Source organism: Sus scrofa, chromosome 14 (genome assembly GCF_000003025.6).
Source record: "Sus scrofa isolate TJ Tabasco breed Duroc chromosome 14, Sscrofa11.1, whole genome shotgun sequence".
Taxonomy (NCBI): Eukaryota; Metazoa; Chordata; class Mammalia; order Artiodactyla; family Suidae; genus Sus; species Sus scrofa.
The window spans coordinates 91,105,362-91,125,759 of record NC_010456.5 but is presented as its reverse complement, the minus strand read 5'-3'; the positions used below and the strand labels follow the sequence as shown (position 1 = coordinate 91,125,759).

The window sequence follows — 20,398 nt, the reverse complement described above, 5'->3', positions numbered from 1 at the left end:
GGCCGCTGCTGCCTGTCAATCAAACCCAGGGCAGCTGTGCAGAAATGAGGCCTCCGTACACCTGGACCCTTTCTGATTTTTCAAAAGAAGCTAGATAACTGGAATTTCCCGAACCTCAAAACAGTATGTGGGCTAAACAAAACACATCTGTAAGCCAGACACAGCCCATGGGCTGGATTTCAGGGAGTGGCCAACAGGGCACAGGCTAGGGGAGCTGCTTACCAGGCAGATCTAGTGGAAGCTTGGTCTGGCCACCATCCAGAATTTCCAGACCTTTCACAGGAGACCCTGGTTGGGGCATTCAGGCATTTGAAAAGCCTAATGGGAAGTCTTATCATGATCAGGTTTTATTTGGGGGTTTCCATGTTGAGATCAGCTTGGTTCTTGGATTTTCTACAGCCCATCAATGTCTGACAAGAGCCAGCAGCCTTTGAGTTCCCCTTCTGCTATTGAACATGAGAATGGACAGTCCCTGGCAGCCCACAGAGACCTCATCCAGGTAGAGGCCACTCTGCTCACTAATCTCCCCTCCATTAGTTATTCAAACAGCCACCCATTCTCTGTAATTACCAAACCAGAGGATGAGCCCCCATGCTCTGGGGAGCAGGGGGCGTTTCCAGTCAGTGGCAGGAAGGTGGCCTCCATCAGCCCAGGCAGACCAGTGTCTGATAATCCAAGAGTCTGGATGGGAGGGAGGCTGCTGGTTCCTGGCCCAGGAAGTGCTGGGCTGCCTGAAAGACATGCAAAGGCACAAAAATATGCCTCCCCTTGACCTGCCCACCCAGCATGGAGCCTGACAGTTCGTTCCCCAGCCCCTCTGAATTTCTGCATGTTTTTTGCTCATGCTCTCCCCTCTGCAGAGCCGCTGAGACCTGTCTTATCCTTCCAGCTGCCAGTAGGGCTCTGATCCTAGGCATCCTGTCTCTTTTCTTGAGTGATAAGCTTCTAGAACCAGACTGAGTGCCATTCTGGTTCCACATCCCTGGGCCAGCGCTGTGCAATACCAGTGCCTGAGTGTTGGATAACTATCCAGCAGGTGCAGGCCCCGGGGCCAGTTGGGAGGAGTCCTATGTGCTGGGCAGTTTTTATCTGTGCTGCTAAGTGGGGAGTTCAGCTCATTTCAGTTCCTATGTTGAAGGCACGGGCTGGGGTCTTCTGTTCCTCAGCTCTGGGCCTTTCAGGGATTGCTCTAAGACCATGTTGGTTCTCTACATCTGGTCCCCACATCAGCTGCTTCAGTATCACCTGCAAACTGGTTAGAACTGCAAATTCTTATCACCCTCCTTCTCCTAATCCTACTGAATCAGAAATTCCTCACCCTCCCAGCTGTGTTTTAACCAGTCCTCCAGGGGATTCTGATGAAGGCCAAGTATGAGAACAGCTAGTCTAAGAGCTTGACCTTGACACTTGGGATTCCCCAAAACAATTCCCTCTGTAAGAACAGCTAAGTGGGGAGAGGGACTGGGAAGTCCCAAACCTTCTGTGTGTGATGGGCCTGTCCACAAGGAGGAGTGGAGGACCAACAGGGAAGGGGTGTTCCTGACGGCCCCCCGCAGCAGGGAGTTAACATCCCACAGATAGGGATTTTCATCTTCCTAGCCCTAACAAAGGTGTGAGTGTCTGACTTGACCTCCTTGAAGCCAGAAAGTCACTTTCAGAAAAATTCTGTAGCTTTAACAGCCAAACTGTGTCAGCCTGAGGGAGCCTGTGTCTCTGGGAGGCTAGCCACCAGCCTGGGAGTCAGGGAGTTCCAATGCCAAAATGCATGAGTGGCTCCCAGGACATGGCGTCTCTGGACAACCCACCCACCACCCACCACCACCCAGCATCCGGGCCTCTGCAGTTCCTCAGATCTCTGACTTGTGGCCTTTGGGCCTGGGAGATGCAGTTCCTGGAATTTGCTGCGGGGCACCCCTGACAGGCCTCTCCCCAGCAAGGCAGGTTCTGAAGGCGGAGCAGACAGGAGGAATTTTGCCTCTGTTTTATTTGTTGCAGTACGAGAGCTTTGTGAGGGAGGGGAAACCATTTTCCAAACAAAGAAACTGAGATTCTTAAAAAGTCTCTGGTCCAAGAAGGCACGGCAGTTCATGAATGATGCTGGCCTGGCTCCAAGGCCAGAGCAGAGATGTGGAGAATACGGTCAGATCCTCGCCAGCCTTACGCTCCGGAGGTCTGTGCAGGTCTCAACTGGGTATGACCACGAGCCTCAGGGACTCAGAGAGCTGTTTGTCACCCTTGATCCCCAAGCTAAGCATGGGGAGCTCAGCATCAAGGAGAGTATGCCCTCCCAGAACCACATGGGGACCTGAAAGAGACCCCCCATTGTCGCTGGGCCTGCCTCGAAGCAACTTCAGCCTGACTGCTACACTTGGGGGCACCTTCTCATCCACAATCTCATCTAGGCTCCATAGAACTTGGAGAGATGATGTGTCAATGGCAGGGGCCACACCCCGAGGCAAGCGTTTCCCTGTGAACTTTCCCCCAGCTTCTAAAAGGCTGGGTGCAAGGGATTGCATTCAGGAGGCCAGAGCACTAGCTTCCTCCATTGGAAACTAGGCCTATGGGGTAATTTTGCTTGTTTTACAATGAGAAGTGTGAGCAACTGGGGGCCATCCATGTGTTTTAAAGATAGGGAAGCATTGGAGTTCCCGTCGTGGCGCAGTGGTTAACCTATACAACTAGGAACCATGAGGTTGCGGGTTCGATCCCTGGCCTTGCTCAGTGGGTTAAGGATCTGGCATTGCCGTGAGCTGTGGTGTAGGTTGCAGATGCAGCTCAGATCCCGCGTTGCTGTGGCTCTGACGTAGGCTGGTGGCTACAGCTCCAATTCGACCCCTAGCCTGGGAACCTCCATATGCCGCGAGAGTGGCCCTAGAAAACGCAAAAAAAAAAAAAAAAAAAGATAGGGAAGCATTTTAACCGGGCAGGTGGATGACTCTAGAATAATGGACTACTCAGAAATGCTGGTGGGTGACTTTATCACTGTTGACTGAGCTAGAGGCAGTAGGACCCTGGTGTCCTGCTGTGTGGTTGTGGCCCCTCCTAAAGCCAAGCTCCCATCCCCCACACATGTTTGTGCTCAGCTCTTGGGGGGGGAGCAAATATCCCCCAGAGCCCGGCATGTACCACACCCAGTACCAACCTCAGCCCCAGGCCCCCTGAGCTTCCCTCCGCCAAAGTCTCTGTCTCTCTGGGTGGAAAGTCAGGATCCGCTTCCTTCTTATAGTGACTTCCCTTTTTCTAAGGCCAGAAGGCAAGAATGATGGGGTTGACAGACCACTGACCCCGGGTGAGTGCTAGGCCTATGGATATGTTCCTCCCAGCCTGCCCTTGGGGGTGGGGGTGGGGAGTTGTGTCCCTTCCCAGTCTCAGAGGTGGCAGCAGAGAGTGAGACTGCTCCATAGGACCCCACCACAAGGACATTCTGCTGGCTGTTCTATCCTCGGGAGCTTGGGACACTGCCTAAAGCCCCCTTCCTCAAGCCCTTTACTTTTTTTTTTTTTTTTTTTTTTTTTAATTTGGCAACTTCTGAATGTGCCATTAGCTTCTTTCACAAGGGGGAGCCCAGGGACTGCATTGGCCCTGTCTGATCTCCCCAAATGCAGTAGCAGTGGGATTTCTGAGCCCAGGAGCCAACGGCATTCTAGTTTCGTGCTATTTTGCTGTGAAGCTGGCCCAATAAGCCCCGCACATCCAGTCATCAGCCAGGCATTCGATCAGGGGGTCAGCCCTCCTCGCCACCTCTTGATTGCTGTCTGGACACAGCCCACCCCGTACATATTTGCCAGAGTAGGTCAGGGACCCAGGGGTTTGAGCCATTCAGAGGCACAGCAGTTTATGACAGTTGGAAAATTTGTTTGCACTGCTTATAATTCCATCTCCAAGTTCATTTGTCCAGTTTCCCCACAACCACGGCAGGGAAGGAAGAACAGGCAGTACAGTCCTCATTTTACAGAGCAGGAAACTGAGTAAAGTGCTAGTCTGAAACTTTTTCTTTGAAATGTATGGTTTACATTCTGCCTGCCCACAAAACACACATAAAAGAGGACAGGTAACTGTGTGACTGTCCAAACTGATTTTTAAAATATTTTAAAATGAGAAAGAGAGAGAGAGGAAGTAAGAAAGGAAGAGAGAGAGGGAGGAAGGGAGGGGGAGAAGGTGGGAGGGAGGGAAGGACAAGTAGTTTGCTAGTCCACAGAGCAGGGAGGTGGCGGGAACCAGCCAGCTGTGAGCTTGGCCCCACCTCTGTTCTTCTCTCCTCTGTGGCTCCCCCCCAACTGGGGCAGCCCTGGAGACCAAGGCAACGCTTCTCAGGCCTGGTTCTTTCCAGAGTTCCCTGATGCCTCCCCTGCCTCCCTGAGGAAAGCGGTCTGCCTCTCCCCTATTGTTCACTCTCACCTCCGTGCTTGCCAGATGCCTCTGGGAACCGGAGTTGCCTGGATGTGGGGACCCAGGGCTGTGGGGCCCCTATGGGCACATGGAGTGAGGTCCTGGCCCCTGAACTTGCCCAAGATCATGGCACCCAGACACCACCCTGCACTTCACCCCACAGCTGAGATTCCCCTGGGTGGAGGCAGGTAAGAGTGGGAATGTGGGGACAGTGCCACCTCATCCAATCGTTTCGTCTTTTTTTTTTTTTTTTTTTTTAGGGCCACACCCATGGCATATGGAAGTTCCCAGGCTAGGGGTTCAGCCGGAGCTGTAGATGCTGGCCTACACTAGAGCCACAGCAATGTGGGATCCGAGCCAAATCTGTGACCTACACCACAGCTCGCAGCAATGCCGGATCCTTAACCCATTGAGCAAGGCCAGGGATCAAACATGTATCCTCATGGATGCCAGTCGAGATCGTTAACCACTGAGCAACGATGGGAACTTCATGGTCCAATCATTTTGTACCCTGCAGCCTGAGCTGATGCAGGCTCTGTCTTGGCACTCAGTGGGGGGGAAGATGTTCCCAATGACACAACAGGACATGGGAGCTGGAGCCACTGAGTTACCTGCAGCTGCCCAAGTGACACGTGCCCTTGAAATGCAGCAGGCACGTTTGCTGAGACACCAGGTTTTCTCATGGGCCTCATGAGGACAGGAGTGCCCAGGGCCTCACTCAAAAACCACTGGGGGCTGAGGCCTTGGTTTCTCTCCCCCCATCTACCTCGTTCCCCCCTGCCCATGAAACAACCTCAGAGACAACAGCTACTCCCCACATGGGCTCATATCAGGCACGCCATGAGGTGTGTTTTAGCCCGTTTACTTGTCAGCAGAGCCTAGGAGGCAAATCCCATTAATTGTCCCCATTTTTACCCATGAGAAAACCCAGGAACAGAGATGTTAAGTCACTTGCCCAAGGTGATCAGCCAGCCGGCAAGGGACAGTGCAAATCACGCGAGCTAGGCTCTTATTCAGAGTAGGGATCTTACTAAGAGTTGCCAAAGCAGAGGGGCAGTTTCCTCCCAGAGACCTGCCAGGGGTAGTGCCCCACTCGGAGGGAAGGTGGGGAGGTGACCCAGACCTGTGTACTATTTACAGAAGCCTTTATTGGGGAGAGGTCAGAGTTCATGGATCACAGGGAGGTGCAAATAAAGAGTTCTGAGGATGCTGCTGCGGCGGGGACTTGTGGAGGAGGCTGCATCCCTGCCAGGTTGCACGGAAGCTGGGGAGCACTGGTGCCAGTTCCTCAGTGGTCTCTCCAGAGAGTGCTCTGGGGCCCTGGCCTCACACAGCCTCCCTTTGGGGCCCCCCTGGGCCTTGCCACTGTTGGTTTCTTTACGCAGAGCCTGGGGGTCCGCAGGGAGTCCAGTCCTCCTTGGCAGGTCCCTTCTACTTGGCCGCTTTTCCTGAGACTCCCCAAAGAGCCAGTCCAGGGGGTCAGCCGGGCCGGCCCTGGGCAGCACAGGCTGCTGGCCGCTGAAGTGGGTGGTGATGTCCTGAAGGGACCCATCAGAGCGGCTCTTCTCGCAGGAACGGCCTGGTCGGTGGGGTCTACGAGGCCGGGCCCAGGCTGCAGCCTCGTCCAGCACTGAGGTGGGCTGTGCCAGCTGACAAATGGACCTCACGTAGTCATCCAGGCTGGGGGAGGCAGGGGGTTCCTCTCCGGGCCCCACAGGCAGCATCTCCTCTGAGGTCTCCCGAATTGTGGGCAGATGGGGCACAGAAAGCAAGAGCCGGGACCTCATGGCTCCTTGCCACGGGGAAACTGCAAACTGTTGGTTGACAGAGGAAAGGGGATGAGACACTGCCAATACCCTGACACCCCTCCTGGGTCCCCTCCCCCATCTGAGGCTCCCTGTGTGAATTGTATGCCTGAGAGCAGTTTCAAGTCTACAGATACAAGAAGAGGCTTGAACTCCTGGACTTTTCCTTCCCCCTGATATTACTTCAGGCTCTATCCTTACTGTTGGGTAAGAACCTGTACAAATAAGAGAACCAAGCCTAAGAGACTGGAGTCAGAGAAAACTTGGGTTTCAAACCAAGCTCTGTACTTTCTGACCTGGGGTCCTTCGGCCAAGTCAGCTCTCCAAGCCTCCACTCATCTGAAAAACAGGGTTATAAATACCCACTCTCCAGGGCGCTGGGAGGAACATACGGAAGGACACCTCATGTGAAATCCGTTTATGAATATAACACTCCTTTATGAATATAATTGTCATGGCCACTAGCTGCGTCCTGTTCTCTAACCTGCAGTGAGGCTGTGCACGTCCCAGGCTGAGAACAGCCCTTGAAGCCCCACAAAGCCTCTCTGTTTTACCTCAAACCGGAGGGCAGTAGCTCTCTCTTACCTGTAGCTGAGGGGGCCTGGGGGTAGCAGGGATGCTGGATGGGCAAAGGAGTCCGAGGAAAGGTCCCAGGAAGCTTGGGGCAAAGAGATCGGGGTCCAGCGGTTGGACCCTGTGTCCCTCGTCAGATCGCTGGCCGGAGGAAAACGAGGATGATGTACCACGGCCTCTGTCCCATGTACTGCTGTCCAGAGCGGAGTCCCTCCCAAGCTGTCTGGCGAACTTTGAGGCTGGCAGTTGCTTTTATACCTTTCCACCAGCAATCAATTACTGTCACGAGGGCCAAAAATAGCAGGGCTCAGGAAGGCTCTCAGAGGAAAACAGCTTGGCAGGCGGGGCCTGGCCCAGCTGCCAGCTTGGAGCAAGTGTTTATGCCTGTGGGAGGTTCTGGGAATGTTTACTCTGCAGGGCCGGGGTGGGGCGGCCACAAGTCCTGGCCACTTCAGGCCACTGGGAGAGGCAGGGACTCCACTGGGCTCCCACAAGCAGCCCTAGGACCTGCCACCGCTGCCTAGAAATGTTTCCATTATATCTTCCACCAGCATCCTGCAACCCCAGGACACTGGCCCTGTGCTAGCTTAGATAGAGACCTGGGCCTGCACCTGCTAGAGGGCTTGCCAGACAGGGCAGTGCAAGGAGGTAGCCAAGGCCAGGCTTCCTGGGCCTTCTAGGAGTCAAGATGTGCCCACCTTCGTCTGGAACTAAGGACAGCCTGTGGAGTCCTGGTCTTGCCACTTCCCAGGGGTGGTGCTTTCAAATGAGAACTGGCAGCTTATTTGTTCCCCAGGTATCTAACTAGTATTCCTGTGTACCAGCGACTGTTCTATACGTAGCAGTGAACAAGTCATTGTGTCCCAGAGCTTAATTTTTAGTGCAGGAGAGCAGTAAGTACTTGGTGAATAGGTGCTGTAATGTTGGGCGTTGATTATGGCTGCAAAGAAAAGTCCAGCTGCACTGTGGTAGAGAGGTCAGGAGTGTGTTCGCTGAAAGGGGACATTGAGCAGAGAGCTGAGCAAATGAAGGCCGTGCCTTCCCAGCCAAGGGGGCAGCATGTGCAGAGCCACTGTGGAGAGTCTGCTGGGCATGCTCAGGGGACAGCCAGGGGCCACATGGTTGGCCCATGGTGGGGTGGGGTAGGCCAGTGGGTCTTGGCATGGACATTGGTTTTCTCTCTGAAGGTAATAGTAGGACTGCAGTGTTCCATTGAGGGTGCAAGAGTCTGGCTTCTGCTTCAAAGGATTGACTTAGCCGCTGCTCATGGGCTTTCAAGGGACAGCTAACAGGGAGACTGGGGAGCACCCAGGCCACTGCCAATGACTAGGGATGAGTGTGTCAGCACAGGAGGCTGCTGAGGATGAGGTGGGAAACCCTGGGGAAGCTCTTGTAAAGAGCCAGTACCAGTACTTCTCAGACAGGCCTCAGGCCATACTCCCATCATGGGCCCTCCTGGAAGACACCTGTCTTGTATCCACAGGCAGAGGACAGAAAGCAGTCATTGATACAACAGCCCAAGCCTGAGGTCTGATTGATGGATCCCAGGTGCTGAGCAAACAGGAGGACCTGACAGTCCCAAGTTCATGTATTCTGGATAGGGTATTCCTGATGGACTGAGGCATGGGGCCAGCCAGCTGGGAGATCAGGATTTCTGTTAAACGTGGCAGTTCCCACCTTGATGGCTCTTCTATCTGGAGGCTTCTGTAGAGCCTCTCTGGCTCTCTTAGGTTTTGTTAGCAATTAGCAAATTAGCCAGTAGGCTGAATTGAGGAGGGAAGTGTTGACGAGTGTATTAGAGCCCACAGTGATTTCCCAGCTTATAGAAATCCCAGGTCTTGGGACCTGTGTTCTAGTCCTGCCTCTGCTGCCACATCCTTCCCCACCTGCCTGGGAAGGCTTCCCAGGGGCCTAGAGGTCCCTCTCCTCTATGCTGGGCTTCCTCTGATTTGATCCAAGAAGCTTCAGGCTGAGAGGACCTCCCCTCCATTCCAATGGGGTCAGACTGAAGGCTAACGGAGAGGTGGCGGGGGGGGCTCGGACTGGGGGCACCTATGCTGCCTATGCAGGGGCACCAGCCTTGAGCCACTTCAGTCAAGCCAAACCCCAGCACAGCTGAGCCCTGACCTCAGAGGCAGGAGCACAGCCTCAGCCCTTTGCTTCCTAGAGCAAGGCCCCTGTCTCCCTCTTCATGGCAAAGTCCCTAGAGCCTTCATTCTGCATCTTTGAAGGCCTGGCCTCAACATGTCCAGCCTTGCTGCTTCCACCCCAGCAGTGCCCCCTTCTCCTCCTCATGGACCCTGGTCTGCAGCTGTGTCTGCTTCATCTTCCTCCACAGAGAGTCCATTGTGGGGCTCATGTCCACGAATGAACATGCTAAGATGTTCCTGGTGGGAGAGAGGTTCTCTCCAGTAACATGTGGACATCTGACAAAGGCATCATCCAAAGTCAAGGCTAAAAATGAAGAACTGAATCCTGCTCTGGGTTTTCTTACCATCCCCACGGGACCTTTAACTCCAGTGGATCAGTCTCGTCTTTCCTTTCCAGGGAGGGTTAGTTACATATCTGTGCCTGTGTAGCATCTGTGGTTATCAAAAATAGCTCTGGGTTTTCTGTTGTTGTTTGTTTTTTTCTTTTAGCAAACAGTACAAGGCTATTCTAGGAACTTCGTGTATTTTTGATAACCTTGAGCAGAGGAGAGCTATTTTCTCTGTGGATAACAGCATGTTTTAGACTATTACAAACTAACCATGAAATCAGCACTGCAGGGGACCTCTGTGAGCACTGCCAGGGATATGAAGAAATTTTCCAGAAGGTCCCTATTCTTACGGGGTTTTCAGTGCCAGCAAGGAAAAAGAAATGGAATTGTGAATCTCAATTGCTGCTTGAGATAGCATAGGGAGAATAATGTTTTAAGTTCATTGCCTAAAGACTAGTATCAAAGATTAGGTGCTCACAGCTGGGAAGTCCTAAGCTCTGGGGAAGAGTGAGGCTGAGAGGGTTTCTGGCCACTGCTCTGAGGGTGCAGGCAAAGCTGCCTGGCCAGGCACACACATGGCAGTGACTAGGCTGGGCTCAGAGAGCCCAGAGTGTGTCCTGTGCAGAGGGGACCCTGAAATAAGTCAGAGAAGCAGAAATCAAGGCCCTGAGGGGAACAAGTGGAAGCTGGCCAAGGGTGCCTCTGAAGGACACTGTCCCTTAGGACCTCAGGATTTGGCGGCAGGGGAATAGCTGTGCTATTTGCAGACCTGGGGAAATTAAGGCTGGTTTGGGACACAGGGTGGGAACAGTAGTAGATAGTCTAAGTGTGCCTACCAGTAGTGGGATGTGAGACTGGCCATGCCCCAGCTAGTGAGAAAAGCATGACTGGCCCTCAGGAAATAAGCCAGCTTGAAACTTTGGGGGTGGGTTCAGTCCACTAGTGGGAACAGTGTTGGGAAAGGGGTTAAGTTGAGACCCAGCCTTGAGGAGCAGCCTCCTCTGCTGTAGTGGGTGTGGCATCCAGTGCCCTTGAGATATTCCAGTAGAAGCCAGGGACCATGGCACCCCTGCCTGGGCACACTGATAGGTGGAGAGCGCCCCGTATTGCACTGGTGTCAGCATGGCTGTGCTTCCCCAGAATGTGTTTCTTTGCCGCTGTGTGGACGTGCCTGCCAGACATCAGCTGCGTTCCTGTGGGACACCTGATTCAGCTGCCTTGTCCCTGACCGTGCGGCCGAGCGGTGGAAGGGCACGCCTCAGGCTTCCTCTCGGCCTGTGGCCTCATGCCCTGGAGCACATAAAAGTTTGCAGGCCTTCCCCCAGAGGAGGACAGGACCCCAGGGTGTGTGTGGGTGGGGTGGCAGAGGGCACAAGGAGTCCCATGGAGGGGGGCTGAGTCCCCCCCACTGAGGGGGTTTTGGGGGAGGGTAGGCAGTGACCCCTGAGGGCGGCTCCTCTCAGGGAAAAGGCTGACCAGTGTGGGTCCCCACAGGAAGAAGGGGCTCTGATCATCGAGGGGCTCCTCAACATCTCCTGGGGACTGAGGCGGCCCATCCGGCTCCAGATACAGGATGACAGGGAGCGCGTGCATCTCTCCTCAGCCTCCTGGACACCCGGACGGTCCAGCTTCCACCCGTGAGTGCCAGGCTGGGGGGGGTGGAGCCAGGTGGTCTCCATGGCACCTGTCCAGCCCAAAGTTCTGTTTGGAGTGTCAGGGGTAGGAGTTAACCTCCACTTCAGGGTGAAAGCTCAGTTCCCTTCGAAGACACTGGCATGGGTGTATAACCCAGCATCATTCCTGTCACCCCATGACTGCCTCAGCCCAGGGCCTCACCTGTCAACCCACAGCCTCACCCCCCGGGGTGGTCCTTCTCCAAGACGACCATGTCACCTCCCTCCTGGAGAACGTTGCATGTTCCCGTCACCTCCAGTTGTACTTCTCAAACATTCCTTGTCTGTAAGGGTTGGAGGGGGAGGGGGGAGGGTGTGTGTGGGGGTCCCAACCTCCTCTGCGAGCTGAGCATCTCAGCATCCCCCCTTCCATCTTTAAAATACACACAAATTCAGCCTTCTACTGCTCTTCTTTTATTTCAATATCAGAATTTATTTTTATAAATTTATCAGAATTTAATATCAGGTTTATTTGAATATAAGAAGAATGGTTCCATCAGAATGAAATGATTTTCCATCTGTCTTATCATTAATGGACATCTGCCTCTTCCCACCCGCCAAAGAAGGACAGTTTTCTGCTGAGTTTTGCTTATACCTACACGTAATAAACCTTTCTAAGGGTCAGAAATTCGAAACGTGTTCCCTTTAACAAATTCAAGTAAAGTTGCTGCTCTGAGGGCCCTTAGCACGCTGATGCCTGGGAACATCCCCTGGTGTCCCTAAGGAATTTTGAGCTACGCAGACTTAGAGTATAGAGTTCAGTTGGGTTCTTTAGAGAGGCTGCCAGGGTGACACGTGTTACCCGCATCCCTGGTAAAAGTGGTCACACGAGCATTCATGGACCCTCGGCAGCCTCTCGGCATTGGCCCAGCTGCTCCACCTGCTCCTCCCAGGCTCCCAATCTGTGCAGCTTGTTCCCATCACATGTGTTCCTTCTCAGGCCCTGCACTGGCTCCCCTGGCTTGGAGTCCATGCTGCTCAGACGCCTGGAGATCGACCCCCTCAATGTTTCTGCCACCTGACTCCCCCAGGCCTGGGGGCATCCCGGAGAGGCTCCTCTGCACGTGGCCACAGATGCCAGCTGCCTCAGCCCAGTGCCTAGAAGCACACAGGCACTGTGTGTATTTCTGCATCCACACAGCAGAACCCAGCACGGGCCACTCAGGTCTGCAGGACAGACTCTCTCTCCTTCCAGCAGAAACTGTGACACTCCTCGGCTTTTCTTTTAATCTTTTACATTGACTTGGTGTGAAATCAGCCTCAACCCAGCCTGCCTGTGTCCTTCCAGAGGCAGCTGGCCTCTTGGCTACTTTTCCCCACTGACAGCCCTCTGAGCTCCCCAACTGTCTCATTTCAGAAAGGAGCCACCTCTTCAGGATGGCAAAGTCACTGCCCAGGAACCAAGTACCCAGGCTGAGCACACGGAGGAGAGTTCCAAAGACGGCTCAGGTCAGTGGGGCCCAGAGCCGCCCAGGACCCTGTCCTGCTGATCTGGGGCGGGAGAGAAGAGGTTGGCTCATGACCACTGACTCTGAAGATCAGCTTCATGGAGTAGCAAAGAGTGGCTTAACTTGCCTTCAGGAGCAGCCCTTGCCAAATCTCTCCCCAGCTCCTCACTCAGGGAAAAGGAAGTAGAGGCTTGCCAACATGCCGTAGCTTGCCTGAGTCCCTGCACTGTGCTGGGTTATAGGAAGGAGAAAGCGTCAGCTGAGGGCCACTAGGACCCCTTCCTCACACACTGGGATCCATAGCTGTGTGTCTGTCCTCTCAGCTCTTCCCTTACACTCAGTGAAGGGCTTGTCCCAGAGGGCAGGGCTGGGGCTGTCCACGTCCTGCCCTGGGTCCCCAGAGACAGAGGCCCAGAGGCTTATGGCCATGTGGCATGGTGACACAGGTTATCCTGTGCAGGATAACCATCTGCAAGGTGGGCACCCCTCCGGCTGGACCCCAGGCTCCATCACAGGGACAGCGTTCTCATTACCATCTGCTGCAGGCCAGTGCCCCCCACACGACACAACCACACGTGTCTGTCACCATTGCTCAACCCGGGCCTGACTCTCTCATCCATATCTCGCCACAGAGCCCCTGGAGGAGGATGAGGAGACCCCACAGCTGATGCGGACTAAGAGCGATGCAGCCTGTGTGATCCAGAGGAGGCCCAGGTGCCGCGCACCTGGTGAAGCCCAGAGGATCCGGAGACATCGGTTCTCCATCAATGGGCACTTTTACAACCACAAGGTGACGCCTCAGCTGGGCCTGTCTCCCGGGGGCCCTGAAGCCACAGCAACAGGGAACCAGCACCTAACACAGGTGCAGCTGCTGGGCCCTCAGCAGGTTGGGCCCCATGGTCAGGCCAGAAAACACAGTCATGCCCAAGTCCTGATGGATAAGTTGGCTCAGGAGAAGTGTCTTGCCCAAAGTCACACTGGAATGTTCCAGTTCATAACAAGTTCATGGCTTGTATTTTTCCCACCACACACTCATTGTCAATTCATTCTTCCAAGTTGCATGGATATTTGGAAAGTGATGCCAGATTCATCTTTAATAAGGCAGTTTTCGATGAGGTTTCCACCCAGCTTGGTTGACAGGTTCATGGGAACATCATGTCCCCTACTGTCATTTTCACTTGGGATATTAAGCCAACTAGGCTGAGGTGTGCCCAGGAGCATGTGTGTGCAGAGAACCCGCACAGCTCTGGATTCCCAGCACTTAGCCTTTTGTCCAAGTATGTACTGTACCGACCTCGTTTTCACTTGGGATGTTAAGCCCACTAGGCTGAGGTGTGCCCAGGAGCATGTGTCCCAGAGAACCCGCACAGCTCTGGATTCCCAGCACTTAGCCTTTTGTCCAAGTATGTATTGTACCGACCTCAGGAAAAAGATCTCCTTCCCCAGATGACATCATTCCATAAACAAACCAAACTGGAAAAGGAGAAGTTAATTGTTGCTATAAAAGGCACAAGTGGCAGTTTGGGCGAGGCCCTGGATGGAGTGTCCTATAACGGGGTCATATCCTGCAGCGCTGGGAAGTTGGAAGCCAAGGTTTCCAGGTTAGGCAGCTGCCCTTCATGATAGGTGATGACTCATGGGTGGGGGCGGGGGTGGTGGTGCTGGGCATAGGGAGGTCTCAGGGTCAGATCTGAAGAATAGCCACATAGGTTAGGTCTGCTGGGCACCATTCAAGCCTCTTTTGGGGTCCCCACACTCGCAGATGAAGAATTCAGCAAAGCAAGTAGAGGGACCCTGCTTTATTCTCAGGACTTACCTCCACTCCCTGCTAAGTTTGCAGTGGTGGTAATGAGTGCCAATAGGTTGTCCTTGCTGAGTCCAGGAAAATCCAGAACGATTTGAGAGGCGTTTCCTCAGGAGGGAGGGGGAGGCAGGGCTGAAGTTAAACAGAGATGAGAATGTCTAGATTAGCTAAAGGAGCCACCATCTGACTGGGGTGGTCTTTAAATCTTGTTCCAAGGGAGTTTAGTCTGTAAAGTGTTTTAAGTAAGCACTGCTTGCTGGTATTTGAATATATATTGATATGCTATTTTAAGGGATTATTCAAAAATTTAGAAGATTAGTTGCATGGGTTTAGGCTCTTTCGAGTTCTACATTCCTAAAAAAGGAGACGTTTGCACCATGACTGAAGATACTGAATAGTGGGGCTTATCATCAGTGCATTCACCCCTCCTCTAAGAGGGTCATTCATCTCTAAGAGATATGTTTGGCCCATTAAACCTTATGTTGGTCATTGCCAGTGCCAAGGGGACGTGGAGATATCTGAGCACTCTCTAGCCTTTGAAATGAACAATGAGGGTTTCATCACAGCCTTCAGATCCATTGGAGCCATTCTGCCAAGAATGGCCTCTTAGCCAGCCAGCTCAACACACTAGCCTATACCCTGGTCAGGGAAGCTTTTCCCCCAATCACAGATTTACCTGTTAAAAATGGATCCAGTCTTCCAGGCAAACTGAGTACCTTCCAGGATATGAACTAGAGTCTTAGGCATGTTGGACAGTTGATTCATGTCTCCTGGATGAGTAAGCGGCTCCCTCTTTTTCAATTTGCCCTACATCTATTCAGAATCAGTGTCCTTAGGCATTCCCATGTGGCTCAGCTGTAATGAATCCAACTAGTATCCATGAGGACGCAGGTTCAATTCCTGGCCTTACTCAATGGGTTAAGGGTCTGGCGTTGCCATGAGCTGTGGTGTAGGTGGCAGATGCAGCTCGGATCTGGCATTGCTGTGGCTGTGGTGTAGGCTGGCAGCTACAGCTTCCATTTGACCCCTAGCCTGGGAACTTCCATAAGCCACAGGTGTGGCCCTAAAATAAAAAAATTTTTAAAAAAGACAAAAAAAAAAAAAAAAAGGAACAAGTATCCTTAGAAATCAGGTAACAAAGTCTTGAGACCCAAGCAACAATTAAAAAAAAAAAGAAATTCCTCGAATTGACTTCCTGGGATTGTTATTCTAGGTCTTATTTATTAGAACAGTGTGCTATTGCTTCACTCAATTATTTGCCAAAATTGTTCTTATTCACGGTAATGTTGGCTTGATTTCCAGACTGGGTGAAACTTGGTATCTGCTTTTACTGGTCTTCCCCAGCCTGTTGGATGCAAATGTGTTATTCGAGAGAGAAACTATAGTGGTTAGAGATGGGAAAACAGCCACAAGAACTTTGTTTCTACTTGGAGCTTGTTGGTAGCATCTTGAGAAAAGACTTCAGGCAAAAGAAACACTAATGATATCTTGTTGACATGACCTTTCTCCTAGAAATAGCCTGACTCCTCTATTCTGTATTTACTGGAAATTGAAAGCCCATTCTGACTTTCTGTATTGCCTACAGTCATTCTGCTTCTCAGCTGTGGAGAGGGCAGGTCTGGGTTGGAGTCTGACTCCGAAACTCCTGGGACAGCTGGGGACACTGAGTAAGCCCTTCATACACCCAAAGTTCCAGTTACATCCTGGGAAAATCAGAGCCAGGACCATACAGGAGGAATGTATGAATTGGAATTTGGTTTCAGAAAGCAAGGAGGAGCTTACCCACAGGGAAGTCAGACATGCAGGGAGGTCCCTGTGACACAGCAGTTAGGCATGGGGTTTGGAGAGGCTCTGCCCTTTCTAGATGGGTGATGCTGACAAGCTACTAAACCTCTCCAAGCCTTCATGTCCCTCCTAAGAAAAGGGGACTAGTGACGGGTACATTTCTAAGGGCTGTTGTGCAGATTAAATCAAATGTTATGCAGAGTTCCCATTGTGGCTCAGCGATTAAGAACCTGATGTAGTCTCTGTGAGGATGCGGGTTCAATCCCTGACCTCACTCAGTGGATTAAGAATCTGGCGTTGCCATGAGCTGTGGTGTAGGTCACAGATGCAGCTCAGATCCCGCGTTGCTGTGGCTGTGGTGTAGGCTGGCAGCTACAGCTCTGATTCGACCCCTAGCCTGGGAACCTCCATGTGCTCTGGGTGCGGCCCTAAAAAGACAAAAAGAAAATAGGTTATATGTAAAGTGCTTAGCAGGTTTACTACTGGCTAGTGTTCATTGAGGACTCGTTAAGCCTGAGGCAATGCCCTGGTTGAGTTCATGTACAATTTCACATAAACAAAGGCAACATACCCACAAGAATGTCCTGGGCCCCCAAAACTGTGCGGAAGCCCTATGGCTGGATCCCAGGGTACTCGGGAGGGAACCATGCATCACATGGCCAGAACATAAGAGGAGCCACAGCCTAACCATGGCTGTGGGACATGCTGTAAGACAGTCCCTCTCAAAGGTCATTGTACAGAGAGCAAAGCAAGGCAATTTCCCTAAATCCAGATTTGAATCGAGGAGTCTGGCCTGGGGGGCCTGACACTACATGCCGTTGCACCTGGTCCTTTGCACTTTGAGTTGCACAATTTTTGAAAAGTTCCTCCTTCAGGCAGCAGTGTGGGAAATGGATTGAAAGGGCTTTGACAGGAAGGAAGAAAGTTGAGAAGCTGACTCAGTATAAATGGAGAGCCTCTGCTCAGGCACTGCTGGGAGAATGAAGAGGAGTGGACAGATTTGAGGGTTTTCAGCCTTCAAATCAGCTGACACTTGGTGATTTGATCAATGGAAAGAGTGAAGGAGATACTGGTTCCCCTGACTCCTTGTGAGTTACTTCCACAACTTTGGTTCCTAGAATCCAGAGAGCTGGCCCTTACAGCTTTGCAGGCACTTTTCTTAGCATCCTCTGTAAGGTGTGAGCTCTCACCCTTCCTTGTGGGTACCCAGATCTGGGCACACATTGTGTGTGGATCTGGACAAATGGATAAATGCAGGTGTTCCCAGAGCCCAGGTTCATCTGCTGCTCCAGCTCGCTCAGCACCCTCTGGTCGACAATGTACCCAAACCCTCAGGATGTTAGCCTCGTGGCCCCTCTGGCCTTACCCTGAACCTCCTCCCCGTTCTTGTACAGACCTCCGTGTTTACTCCAGCCTATGGGTCCATGACCAACGTGAGAGTCAACAGCACCATGACGACCTTGCAGGTGCTCACATTGCTGCTGAACAAGTTCCGAGTAAGCCTGGCCGCAAGCTCACGGCCTTGCCCCAGATGCTGGTGGTTTCCTGTTTTGTAGGGGAGGGGGCTGGCAAAAACCACGGATCCTGAACAAAGGACGAACAAGCTTTCCTCTGCTGAGCTGGTGTCTCTAGGAATTTAAGCAGAGAGAGGGGCATATCCCTGGGGATTTGTGTGTGTGGCACTGGTGGTGTGCTTACTGCCAGGGGTCCCTTTCCGGCTATTCTGTCTGGAAAAGCCATGGTCTGACTTCCTGTCACTGCCTGTGCAGGTGGAAAATGGCCCCAGTGAGTTCGCACTCTACATTGTTCACGAGTCTGGGGGTAAGTATTTGCCTTTGCTTCCCGATCATAAACACAGAGGTCTGTGTCCATTTAGCAAGCTTACTGACTGTGCTCCAGGGACGGGGGGGCAAGAGTGGGGTGCGCAGCTGGGTTGTGCAGCCTGCACAGGACCGGTGCCCTTCCCAGCCTTGGGACACAGTGTCCACATCACGAGTGCCCCTCCCAGATTCAAGTCCAAGCACATTCATCATCCCTTTCTGAATCCCACCAGAATCATCTCCAATGGGAAGCTGCCATCTCCAGTGGGTTTGGTCGGGAGAAGTGAGCATCCAGGTCTTCAAGGTGGATCTGAAGCCCCTTCCCCAGTGAGAACTGCTGCTGCAGAGCCTGTACCGTGTGTCCCTCTGTGCAGTGCTGGCATGGCTCAGATCTGATAACTGGGCAGTCTTGGACTCCCCAAGTCCGCTTCCCCATCCCCCACTCCTTTGGTCCCTGTTCCTCTCTGAACTGGACCTTCACTGAATGGCATGACCACACATCATCAGGGCCATGTTGATCACACAACATCTGGAAGTGTTGCTGGGCCCCCTGAACATCTTTCTTCTGTCATATTCCTGTCCTGGGACGAAGAGATGCAGTCCTGATACCCCATCAATTTTATCTACCATCTTTTTTTGCAGAGCGGACAAAATTAAAAGACAGTGAGTACCCTCTGATTTCCAGAATCCTGCATGGGCCATGTGAGAAGATTGCCAGGATATTCCTGATGGAAGCCGACTTGGGCGAGGAAGTCCCCCACGATGTGAGTGGGGGCTGAGGCTCAGGGAGGCCAACTCCTGAGAGAGGGTTGAGGGACAGTATGGCAGACTCCTGGGGGTTCTTGAGGTGACCTGGGGCAGAGCCCTCATGGGCGATGCTTTCAGGCCCCCTGCAGCCATCCCGAAGGGCCAGGACAGTGTTGGTTCCAGCCCTTCTTTCTGTCAGCCATCACCAGATCCAATGGCTGGCTCAGAGGGAAAAAGAAGTTGGGTCTTAGAAAACCATGGCCTGGGCTTTTCCCCTGAGACAGGTAGAATCTGTTCCTTTCTTGGAGTGTGATTTGTTGTCATTACATTGGACACACAAGGGCTCCTTAACGAGGGCCTAACCAGGGCTGATGGAAGGGACCCGGTGGATGTCTGTCTCTGGACAGCCTGAGCCCTGGCTGGGCGATGAGTGCATTTCCAAATTCCCCTGGAAGAAAAGGCCTCTAGGGTGTGGACCTCAAGGAGCAGGCCATGACCCTGTATCCCTGGGGCCATTCACAGACCAGTGTAGTTTCATTCCATTGTTAGAAACAATAGCATTCCCACCATCTCCACCCCTGCCCCAGAGAACACCCAGTGTGACCAGCTCACTATTGAATGCTTTTCCTAAAATTCAGCTTAATCTTTCCTCCCAGGGAGCGTAGCTCCCTTTGAGGTAAGAATGGACCCATCCTCAGAGCAGTGTTGGGGGTGGGAGGAGAGAGAGGCAACCGTTTCCTTGGATCTGAGACCTTGCTGAATCGGCCGCCATGGAAGCCACGAGGCAAAGGATACACATTTTAGGCTTCTAATTTAAAGCACGTTGAAATGTTCTTGGATTTTCTAGGTCGCTCAGTACATTAAGTTTGAAATGCCGGTGCTGGACAGTTTTGTTGAAAAATTAAAAGAAGAGGAGGAAAGAGAAATAATCAAACTGACCATGAAGTAAGCAGCACTGAAAGAGCCAGTTGTGGGTCTGAATGTCAGGGCGAGTCCATAGGGCAGGGCACCCCGGGGCTGGGAGAGCCCCCTCTTCCAGGTGGGCCAGGTGCCCTTGCACAGCTCAGGGAGGCCTGCTAACCCTGGCTCCCTAGCACCACCCCCTGACCCCTTGCTCCATACTGACACTGGGGCGACAGCCTGTTCAAGTGACGGGATGCAACCCAGACCACCCATCTAGCCTCAGCAACCTCACCAGCAAGGGATGGGCATAGGTTGCTGAAAACCAGGCAGGGGAGTCAGGCAGGAGCACGGGTGGGACCTGAACCAGGGTTGTGTGTTCGGCTGGTGACACTGTTTTGGAGGAACAACCAAAGAGGGGGCCTGCTTGGCACATACGTTTGGCCTGATCTGGGCCTTTCACACTAGCGAGAATTAGTTATGAGAACTACCTACACCAGCTGAGGTTTTCAGGTGCAGGGGACCAGTTCAATGGAAAGGTGAGCAGGTGTCACCTGCTGGCTCCTGGGGAGCCAGGGCCCAGCTGTGTGAGGTTAACCAGATTGCACATCCAGATAATCTGTCTCTCCCTCTGCAGATATCAGGGTCCCTCTTAGGAAGGGAAGGAGAGAGGCCTCTCACTGTGAGGGCCTGTGGTCGGGGGACTGGTTCACATTCTGGCTTCTGGCTGCAGGATTCTTAGAAAGCCACAGGCCCCCCAGGCTTCTGTCTGGGCAGTCAAGCCCCCTTCCGGCAGTCAACGGAGACCTCGATCAGAGGAAACAGTCCATGTGCAGTCAGCAGCATCACTGTAGCTGGAAAGATCCTGGGCGTCACCTGATCAGTCTATTCAGAGTACAGAGAGGAAATAGTGGCCCAAGATGAGCAAGGAGGCCACATCACATGATTGCAGAGCTAGGGCTTAAATACAGGCTT

The 20,398-nt window shown here is 52.8% G+C and overlaps 2 protein-coding genes across 16 annotated transcripts in view; one reads left to right on the top strand and one right to left on the bottom strand.

The window, feature by feature from the left end:
* RASSF4 (Ras association (RalGDS/AF-6) domain family member 4) overlaps nucleotides 1–20,398 on the top strand; it is a 34,984-nt gene that overhangs the window by 12,742 nt on the left and 1,844 nt on the right. For 2 of the 15 annotated variants that reach the window (XM_021071876.1, XM_021071875.1), the window contains exons 4-10: nucleotides 10,741–10,883; nucleotides 12,277–12,368; nucleotides 13,000–13,157; nucleotides 17,351–17,422; nucleotides 17,726–17,777; nucleotides 18,419–18,540; nucleotides 19,371–19,468. In XM_021071876.1, coding sequence (XP_020927535.1) covers nucleotides 10,741–10,883; nucleotides 12,277–12,368; nucleotides 13,000–13,157; nucleotides 17,351–17,422; nucleotides 17,726–17,777; nucleotides 18,419–18,540; nucleotides 19,371–19,468 — 737 coding nt within the window. 15 annotated transcript variants of the gene reach the window in all.
* On the bottom strand, nucleotides 5,518–7,428 carry C14H10orf10 (chromosome 14 C10orf10 homolog). Its single transcript, XM_003359280.4, has 2 exons — nucleotides 6,780–7,428; nucleotides 5,518–6,203 (listed from the first exon to the last, which is right to left on the bottom strand). Exon 2 carries the CDS (start codon nucleotides 6,174–6,176, stop codon nucleotides 5,550–5,552), a length of 627 nt encoding a protein of 208 aa, XP_003359328.1. The 5' UTR covers nucleotides 6,177–6,203; nucleotides 6,780–7,428; the 3' UTR covers nucleotides 5,518–5,549.